The 9,978-nt window shown below is 42.2% G+C and overlaps 1 protein-coding gene across 1 annotated transcript; it reads right to left on the bottom strand.

The window, feature by feature from the left end:
• Positions 1-487: 487 nt before the first annotated feature.
• Positions 488-1,126, bottom strand: LOC142176226 (uncharacterized). Its single transcript, XM_075243347.1, has one exon. The coding sequence runs from the start codon at positions 1,124-1,126 to the stop codon at positions 488-490; it is 639 nt and encodes a 212-aa protein (XP_075099448.1).
• Between the last annotated feature and the right edge of the window lie 8,852 nt (positions 1,127-9,978).

The raw sequence follows: 9,978 nt of genomic DNA, 5'->3' as shown, positions 1-9,978 counted from the left end.
CTTCCTTCTTTACTACCTCTTTCATGTTCGGGTTCAGCCTTCGTTGATGTTCTCTAGAAGGTTTTTACCCTTCTTCCATGAGAATCTTGTGTATACAGAAGGCTGGGCTGATACCCTTTATGTCTGCCATGGTCCAGCCAATGGCAGTCTTACTTTCCTGCAGTACCTGTAAGAGCTGTTCTACCTGCGCATCTAGCAAACCGGATGATATAATAACAGACAAAGTAGAATCAGGGCCTAAGAAAACGTACCTGAGATGAGCTGGGAGCGACTTCAGCTCTAGCTTGGGTGGTTCCTCTACTGATGGCTTTGCTGGAGGTGTAGCCCTTTTTTCTAGCTCCAGAGACTCGAACTGAGGGTCCCTTTTCCAGAATCTTTGGCCTTCAAGTGCCATGACCCACTCAACTAACCCTTCACCATCCATCTCTTCTAAATTTGTCAGACATGCCTCCAATGGATCTTTAGCAGTCAGGGTCACATCATCTTCTTACAGAATAACATCCATTGCCTCCACTAGAGAGCAATTAGCATATTCACTGGGTCTCCTCATAGATTGCTGAACATTGAATATGACTTCTTCATCGTTCAGTCTCATTTTTAATTCCCCAGTCTCACAATCGATTAGTGCTCTCCCAGTGGCCAAAAATGGCCTACCTAAAATAATAGGTGTCTCCTCATCTACCTGACAGTCCAGAATAACAAAGTCTGTAGGGAACACGAACTTCCCCACTTGCACCAACACATCATCAAGAATCCCAGTAGGCCTTTTTACCATGCGGTCAGCCAGCTGCAGCAACATCGAAGTCGGTCTAGGTTTGCCAATGCCCAGTTTGGTGTATACAGCCAGAGGCATCAAATTTATGTTGGCTCCCAAATCACATAATGCCTTTGCAAATGCATAACTCCCAATCGTGTATGGAATAGTGAAGCTACCTGGGTATGACTTCTTTTGAGCCATCGGTTTGGTCACTACTGCGCTGCAGGTCTGCGTCAGAGTCACTGTGGATAGGTCCTGAAAATCAAACTTCCGCGACATTAGGTCTTTCATCATCTTCGCATAACCTGACATCTCCCTCAAGGCATCCATCAAAGGAATATTCAACTGAATTTGACGCAGCATCTCCATGAATTTCTTGTATTGATCTTCCTTCTTTTGTTTTACCAGTCTCTGAGGGAATGGTGCCGGTATCACCCTTTGTGCACTGTTTGCTGGCTTCTCTCTGTTGGGGTTCTATGGCACAAGAGGCACCACCTGCTCTGCAGCTTGTTCATTTATCTTAGCCTTACCCTTTTCATCTTGACCCTGTTCAACAACCATTTCAGTCAGATTTGATGGTTCATCTACCTATAGTGGAATTGGAGTGGCTGGCGTAGTCTCTTTGCTGGCTTGTGCAACCTCCTACTCTTTGTCTAAATCTCTCCCATTCCGAAGACTTACATCAGCTGATTTGGGTTTGGCTCCATGGGGTTAATATTTGTGTCCGCTGGCAATGTTCCCTGGGGGCGGTTGTTTAAAGCCATAGACAACTGCCCCAACTGAGTTTCAATGTTCTTTATAGCTGAATCATGTACTGCCAACTTTTCTTGCATCTTACCATTTGTCCCAATGAGTTGCTGGAGCATCCCCTTGATCTCTACGATGTTGTTATCCTGCTGCTAAGGAGGTGGCTGATATGTCAATTGTTGCTGGTTCTGCTATGGGTAGCCCTATTGTCTCTAGTGGTATGGCACCATTTGGCCTTGAACTTGCATGCCCCTAGGCTGAGGCATGTTAGGTCTGTATTGCTGATTTGGTGCCGGTCTCCACTGTTGTCCTCCTTGTCTCTGACCCCCAAAGTTGTTAACATAATTCATATCTTCCCTTGCCCCTTGATTTTCACCTTCTCTGCTCCATGAACACACATAAGACTGATTAACACAGGGTGTACACAGTCCGCCATTTGTCGTGTCAACAATATGCACCTGTTTGGTACCCATCTCATCTATCTTCTTTGTCAAAATACTCATCTGAGTCATGAGTGTGGCCATGTTCTCTACATGCGAATTATTTGGGTCAAGAGGAACTGAATGCACTATGGGTGCCAGTGTTGTCCCTCTAGTCATCCACCCCGAATTCTGAGACATCTTGTCAAGAAGGACTTTACACTCGGTGAATGTCTTACTCAAAAATGCACCTCTAGCTGAAGCATCCACATTGGCCTTTAGATTGTCAGCTAACCCCATATAGAATCTCTGGCCAAGCATCTGGTCTGGAATGTCATGATGAGGACACTTCACCAGCATCCCTTTAAATCTTTCCCAAGTTTCTTGCAAGATCTCAGTTGGCTGCTGCTTGTACTGCAATATTTCATCAATCTGCCTTGCAGTCTTGTTGGGCGGGTAAAACTTATTCAGGAACTGCTTTACTAATTCCTCCCAGGTGACAATGGAATTGATTGGGAGCAAATTCAGCCAAGTCTGAGCTTCCCCATTCACAGAGAACGGGAACAGTAACAACTTGATAGCTTCTGGGGTCACATTTGGCTTCCTTTGAGTCACACAAATTGACAGAAAATTTTTCAAATGTTAATGAGGGTCTTCAATGTGTGACTTGGAGAACAATCCCTTATTCTGCAGTAGATGCAGCATGTTGTTGGTGATCTGGAATGTCTCCGGTTGAATTGCGGGCACAGCTATGGCAGTTGCCAGGTTGTCAGCTGTGGGTTGAGCCCAATCATAAAGTGCAACTTCTAGCATAAGAGGTGCTACCACTCTGACGTTTGGGTCAGCTGGCTCATCACTGATGTTTCCGTTGACGTTCTCTACGTCACCCATGTCAAATTCAAGCTGGTGTGGTTGTTGTGTTTGTTGGATCCTCCTGCTGGCACGGTTCAATGCCCTGAATGTTTTCTCGGGGTCTGAAAGTCCTTCAAGCAGTTCTCCAGTCCTCGAATAATTTTTAGGCATATACTTGAATTCCACAAGAGTTCAAACGTTAGAATTTCAATAAAAATTGTTTAACACCTTTGAAATTTGATTTGAACTAATAATTTTAACACTACTTTTAAGTTGTAATAAATAACACTGTTAGTTCCCCGGCAACGATGCCAAAATTTGATAACGCCCAACTATGCCTTTTAAAGGACAAAGTGGTCGCTGCAAATATAATCCGATTTTTAAGTCCGGAATCGAATCCTCAGGGAACTAACCTATCTATTACCCTCTTCGGCAATGTTATTATCAACTTAATCAATCTCTAGATGCAAAATTTTTGATCAATAACGATTGGGTTTTTGTTTAACTACTTCGACTACTATTAAAAACAACGGTAAGCTTAAACAAAGATAATTCAATGGTAAAACAGTCTTGGGCAGTGATTTCCCCAATTGCTAGTTTAGGTCCTAGCTCTTCCGCTATAATCTCGCCATAATACTCTATGAGGATTAAGAGCTATGGGTTATCGTAATTATCTCTCGATCAACTACAATAATTTACTAGATCATTCTCTCGAACTACTCTAGCTGACAATAGTTATGCAACTCTAAAGTATCCCACCAAAGTTTTGTTATCTCTAAACCCACTTTTAAGTTCAAGTAATGAATCTCTTCAATTACCCAAAAGTGGTGGTGTTCAACCGCTGTCTAACCTAATACTCTTTCTCAAGCAATATAAGGTAATTAGACATGATTAATCAAGGGCTCATTCAATTAATCACCATACAAAACGTAGTTGAACAATCATATCATAAATCCGACTCGATTATAACAACTTGAGTCAAAACTTCAACCAACAATTGGTTCCATCAACCCTAGATAAGTATTTAACTACTCATAACAAAACAAGAGAAAACTACTAAATTGTTCATAATATAAAATTGCAAGACTTAAAAGGAGATAGAAAAACTCTAATGTTTTGTTGATCTTCTCACACTTGTTCTTCCTCCAAAAGTAGTCTAAAATTAGCTTCCCCCTTCAGTTGGGCGAGTTTCTAAAGCTTATAAGAGTTTTACAAAGGTTTCCCTGAAATTACACTTTGGTCCTCAAACTTCCAACTGCGTGAACAGTGCACCGCCCGCGGTCGACCGCGGTGAAAGCTGACCTTTCTGCCTCACTTCAGTAACCTGCCGCGGTTCACCGCGGTCGCGGTGGCCTTCTTGCCCAGGCCATTTGTGCTTCTTTGTGTTCGGGTACTTCTCGAGTGGGTGTTTTTTTTCACATTATCGCCTCCAAAACACTCCATGTTGTTTCCTCTCATATAATATTCCCTGCTAAATAAAAGAACACTATTTAGAGTATTTTGTTGGCAATTTATCTATAAAAAAATAATAAAGTATGGTCATATTAAGGTGTAAATATCAACTATATCGCCTACTATCAGGGACACACATAAAATAAAGTTAAATTTAAAAAAGAAAGAAAAAAACCTTAATTTTAAGCGTTTCACGTGCTTAGAATTAAGTATAAAGCACACACTTTGCCATGTCAATGTGAAGGGTTCACGAGATCGTACTTTAGTGGAGAAGAAGTGTTAAAATGATAAACGGGTCAGTTGAGGTATCTGGCTGATCGTTGAGGACAACTTGAAGGGGCCGTTTATGTATTTTGCCTTTTCAAATTGTATCTTTCAGCTTTATCTAGAAGAAATTGTATTAGGTACTCTGAGTATTCAAGTTATAGTTAATTTGAAGTTGTCGCAACAATTAGAGGTCGGTTGCTACAACGGGATTAGAGGTAATTCTTAGTTTTACAAAGAGTTTTTGTAAATGCTGTTTTGGCTCAGTGATTTAGTAAAGTGTTGGAGAAAATCCTACTGAGTAGTAGGTCGTGGTTTTTTTACCTTTTGAGCCGGGTATTTTCCACGTAAAAATACTTGTGTTCTTTACTTTTCGCATTTATTATTCCCCAATAGTAGGTTAAGGAACACATAGAAAAATCACGTCCTTTTATAGTCTGTGCACGCAAAAATTGGACACCACAAAAATCACACCCCTCTTATGTGGCATTGAAGTATAAAACATCAGAGTGAATTAACCGGTGGGAACCTCAAGCACGAGTCCCAGTACGGATGCGCCATCGGTGTGTAGGATCCAGAGGTCCTATGTCCGCTGAGAAACTTGAGTGGCTTATTTCTCAGCCCTAGGCATCACTTTGGCACTAAAATCTACGACAAAGTCAGCGAGCACTTATGATTTTATTATTGTGTGAGGCTGATAAATGATGTCACGCTCACTTAATTCGATCGCCCACTTAGCCAACCTCCCCGGCTTGGGTTTGTGCAATATGCTTCTTAAAGGAAATGTCGTGAGGACCGAGACCAGATGGCACTGGAAGTATGGACTAAGCTTTCGTAAAGCTATGATAAGGGCTAAGGCCAATTTCTGGAGGTGAGGATACCTCGTCTCGGTGTCGATAAGTGTTTTACTGATATAATAAATTGGATATTGAGTAACATTATCTTCTCAAACTAGGACTGCACTTACTGCTACTTCTGAAATAGTGAGGTGGCCACGGAGACGCTCCCTAGGCTCGGTCTTTGAGAGTAAAGGCGGAGGCGATTGGTATTTCTTGAGTTCTTTCAATGCTTGCATGCATTCAAGCATCCACTCGAGGACGTTATCCTTTTTGAGTATATTAAAAAACATATGGAACCTATCATATGACCTCGAGATAAATCTGGACAGGGTGGCAATTCGACCCGCCAGTCTCTGGACTTGTTTCTTAGTGGTTCAATGTTTCAATATCCCGTCGATGGCTTTAATCTGATCTGGGTTGTCTTTGATTCCTCACTGTGATACCAGGAAACCCAAAAACTTACCCAAAGTCAAGCCGAACACGCATTTCTCGAGGTTCAGCTTCATCCTGTATTTCCTTAACATTTCAAATGCTTCCTTTAAATGGTCAATAAGATCCTCGTCCCTCAAGGATTTGACCAACATGTCATTGATGTATACCTCCATGGTTTTGCCAAGCTGATTCTTGAACATTTTTGTGACCAGACGCTGATAGGTAGCTCACACATTCTTCAACCCAAATGGCATGACCCTGTAGCAGTATGTTCCCCTATGTGTGATGAACGTAGTTTTCTCTGGGTCATCTTCCTCCATGAGTATCTAATTGTAGCTTGAGTAGACGTCTAGGAAACTTAACAACTCATGTCCTACTGTTGCGTCGATGAGTTGGTCGACGTGTGATAACGGGAATGAATCCTTCGCGAAAGCTTTGCTCAGGTCAGTGAAGTCCACACACATCCTCCATTTCCTATTCTTCTTTTTGACCATCATCACGTTGGTGATCCACTTTGGGTATTTTGACTCCTTGATAGAGCCATTTCCAATAGTTTTTTTACCTTCTCATGGATGACCTCGTTGACGGAGGGATTAAACTTGTGCCGGACTTGCCTTACTAGGGGTAGAAGGGGTAGATTTTTATCTTATATGTAGCTATCTCCTTTGGAAACTAGGCATATCTGCTGGCTAAAGGCGAATAAATTTGCGTTAGCTATTAAGAAATTGACTAAATTTACCTGGGTCTTGGTGTTTAAAGCTGATGTAGGCTTTTTTGTTAGAGTTGTTGTGGTCTAGCTGGACAGGATCGAGTCCTCTATGGTTGATCCTACGGCTTCGACCAGTTTTAGGTCCGTAATGGTGTCTTTGGCTTCAGCCTGTAGGGACCTCAACCCTGTTGATTGCTACGCTTCTTTTTCCTTTTTTTGTTGGATTGTTGTTATCCATCGAAGGGGATCCGATAGAATTCTCGGGATGTGCGTTGTTCCTATCATATGTTGAATATCCCTCGGGAGGTTGGAAATTTGATTACTTGGTATAAGCTGGAGGGGACTGCTCTCATGTGATGTATCCATAGTCGTCCTACAATAGTGTTATATGCAGTGTCCTGATCCATGATATGGAATGTGGTCTACAGAGTCACCCCACCAGTGAGGACAGGGAGTGTGATCTCCCCCAAAGTCCGTTCAACTACATTGTTAAAACAGGTTAGTGTAATGCAATGCAACACTATCTTATCCTTAAGTCACATCTGTACGAGGACTCGAGGATGGATGATGCATACTCCGCTTCCGTCGTCTACCATAATTGTCCTAACATCAGTATCTAAAATTCATAAAATAATGATAAGTGCATCATTGTGAGGGAAAGACAAACCGTCGGCATCTGACTCATCGAAGATAATACTTTCTTCGAGTCCGTCATACTGTTCGTTAGTGATTGATCTTTTGAATTTGTGAGTGGCGGTGAATTTGGTGCTGTTTATGGAGGTATATTCACTGCCACTAATAAACATGTTGACAGTGTGAGCTACTGAGAGCGGCTTCGTTGGACCTGGAGTTCTCGACCCCTTGCTAAGGTGTTCCTACCTTTGTCGTTGAGTAATTCTTTGAGGTGTCCTTGCTGTAGCATGTTTTCCACTTCCTGTCTCAGAGCGTGGTAATCTTCCATATTATGTCCACGTTCTTGGTGGAATTATAGAAGGCATCAGACTTCCTGGTGCTTGGGTCAGACCTCATCTTTGGTGGCCACTTCACCTTTGTTCCGAGCTTCTCAAGTGCTTAGACTACCTCGGTAGGTGACACACAAAAGTTATGAGCAGATAATAAGGGGGCATACCTCGATCATTCCTGTGAGTGGTTGATATTGGCCTAGGGGGGCCCTTCGTAGCGGAAGGAGGGTATGGGCGCCCTGACATAGGTTGATGTCGTTATCTGCTTGGCCGTGATACTGGATGGTCTCTCCTCGTATTGTCCCTACATTTTATTCTAGGTTCAGATTGTATCGAGATGAGTCGTCGAGTTGTCGTTGAGGTATTCGTCGTCTACCCTGACCATGATACAACAAGCATTGTGGATCTCGTCCCAAGTGGCCGGTGGGTACTTCATCAACCGAATCAATAGCTTTCTGGTTGCCCTCGAACCCTCTCTACTCAGCCCATTCTGAAAGGCTTCTACAGCCATTCCTTTGGAGATGTTGGGAAGAGTCATCCTTACCCTATTAAATCTGGAGAGGAAGTGCCTCAGTCCTTCCCCTGAGGATTGCTTGATGGTGAAGATGTAATTCACCCTTGTTTCAGCTTTTTTGGCTCATGCAAGCGCCGTTACAAACTTGTCGGCCATTTCTTCGAATGTTTCTATGGAATAGGCTGGTAGCTGCAAATACCATGTCAACGCCCCTCCCATGAGGGTTTCACCAAATATTTTGAGAAATATGGAGGACATCTGCTCTTCAGTGAGGTCGTTGCCTTTTATGGCGGTGACGTAGTGAGTTACATGATCCCCAGGGTCGGTCATTCCGTCGTAGATTTGGAGATATGTGGGTATCTTGAAAGTATTTAGTATGGCATGAGGAGCTGCTTCCTCTCTGTATAGTTGTTCTATAAACCTACCGATGTCTCTTTTCGGTAACAACTTGGGGGCACCTGGTATTTTTTATACCCATTCTTGGTGCTCCTTCATTTGTTCCTTGAGAGTCTTGTTCTTGTTTTCCATTTCCTCCATTCTTTTTAATACGGCGGCTAGGACGTTGCCACCTGCACTGTCAATTATTGTCTGAGTGCTACCTGAATTAAGAGGGTTCAGTTGGTCATCTCGTTCATTCCTGTGTTATATTGCATGGATCGTCGTGGTTTCTGTTGTCGTTCGTGGGGATTGTTTACTCATCACGCTGACTAGAGTGTCAGTCAATCATGCTTCAAGGAGCTTTTTCATAGTAGGTGGTTCCCCCTTTCCCGTGGACGTAGAGGACCCCTTCCTATTTGGTTTGGTTGTGCTGCAGAAAAGTGTAGGTGACTTCCCTAATCTAGGGGATGCCATGAGGGTCACCTCTTCATCTCGGGTGTCATATTCTTCGTCGATGGCGCTCATAAGGTTGAGCGGGATGTTGTCCGTTGGTTTCATTTCGTTTCCTTGGATACCTGCCATGGAATCTTCGTACACACAAAGAAAAAGGATAACCTCTGCAGTTTGTTAGATTAGCAAGTCACGTGAGTTATAGATCTGATGGAAACTAAACACTTGACTGAGAAATCTCCACATGTGGCGCCAAACTGTATGACTCAAAATTTATATCTAGGTTTTTATACAATAAGGTTTATAATGATAAGGGTTAATCTAAGTCAATATTAATATTCAAATGATAGATCTAGTGTGTTTACGCCGCACGTGTGTTGTTGGATAACAATATCTTGGAGCAATAATGGAGTAATAAATGATTCAAAAATACGAAAGAAAGCAATAAATGATAATAAATAACATTTAAGTAAATAATGGAATAAGGTTCACTCGACAAGGGTGAGATTCCCAATGATTCTTCTGACTTTGATGTATAATGACAAGCCTTTGAAAATTTCGATTCTTCTTGAACGGGGGAAGAAAAGATAGATAAAGAAGTAAAAAGGTAAACTTTGTATGTATATGATAAAGAGAGAATCTTCAGAGAATGTCAATATTGTTCTTTACAAAAAGTGTCCAATCCCATTTCTATAACTACATCTCTTTCTATATATAAAGGGTAAATGAGCCACAAAACCCAGTACAACGGGTAGGATCTCTAGGGAATATAAATCCTGGAACTAGCCGTTAATGCATGCCGAGGAGGGGTGCTCGTCCTCATCCTCGTCTTTTATCGGACCACCTCGACCTTTTAAAATGAGATTATCGTATCCTATCGACGACACATGGCAGCCTCCAAAGACTTTATTTCCGTTGACCTGGTCAACACATGACATGAAGTTTTTCGCCTATACAATTCTTGGACCCAATTGAAAGCTAATTCACATTCTTTGACAAAGGGTGGGGGTAGGGAGGAGGAAGGAAGTTTTGGTTAGAAACTCGTGAGTGTGAGTGTTAATTAGGGCTCATAATGTAGGGATTGTTAATAATTTTGTCAAGTTAGTTTAATACAATAAATAACAGATTGCTTTTCTTTTATTCGTGAAAACTAAAGTTGAGCTCGATAGTCGACCTGAACATGGATTACTGAAAAAATCCTTG

This window comes from Nicotiana tabacum, chromosome 22 (assembly GCF_000715075.1).
Source record: "Nicotiana tabacum cultivar K326 chromosome 22, ASM71507v2, whole genome shotgun sequence".
In the NCBI taxonomy this organism is placed as follows: domain Eukaryota; kingdom Viridiplantae; phylum Streptophyta; class Magnoliopsida; order Solanales; family Solanaceae; genus Nicotiana; species Nicotiana tabacum.
Note: the sequence above shows the minus strand (reverse complement) of the source record. Positions and strands in the feature narration are given on the sequence as shown.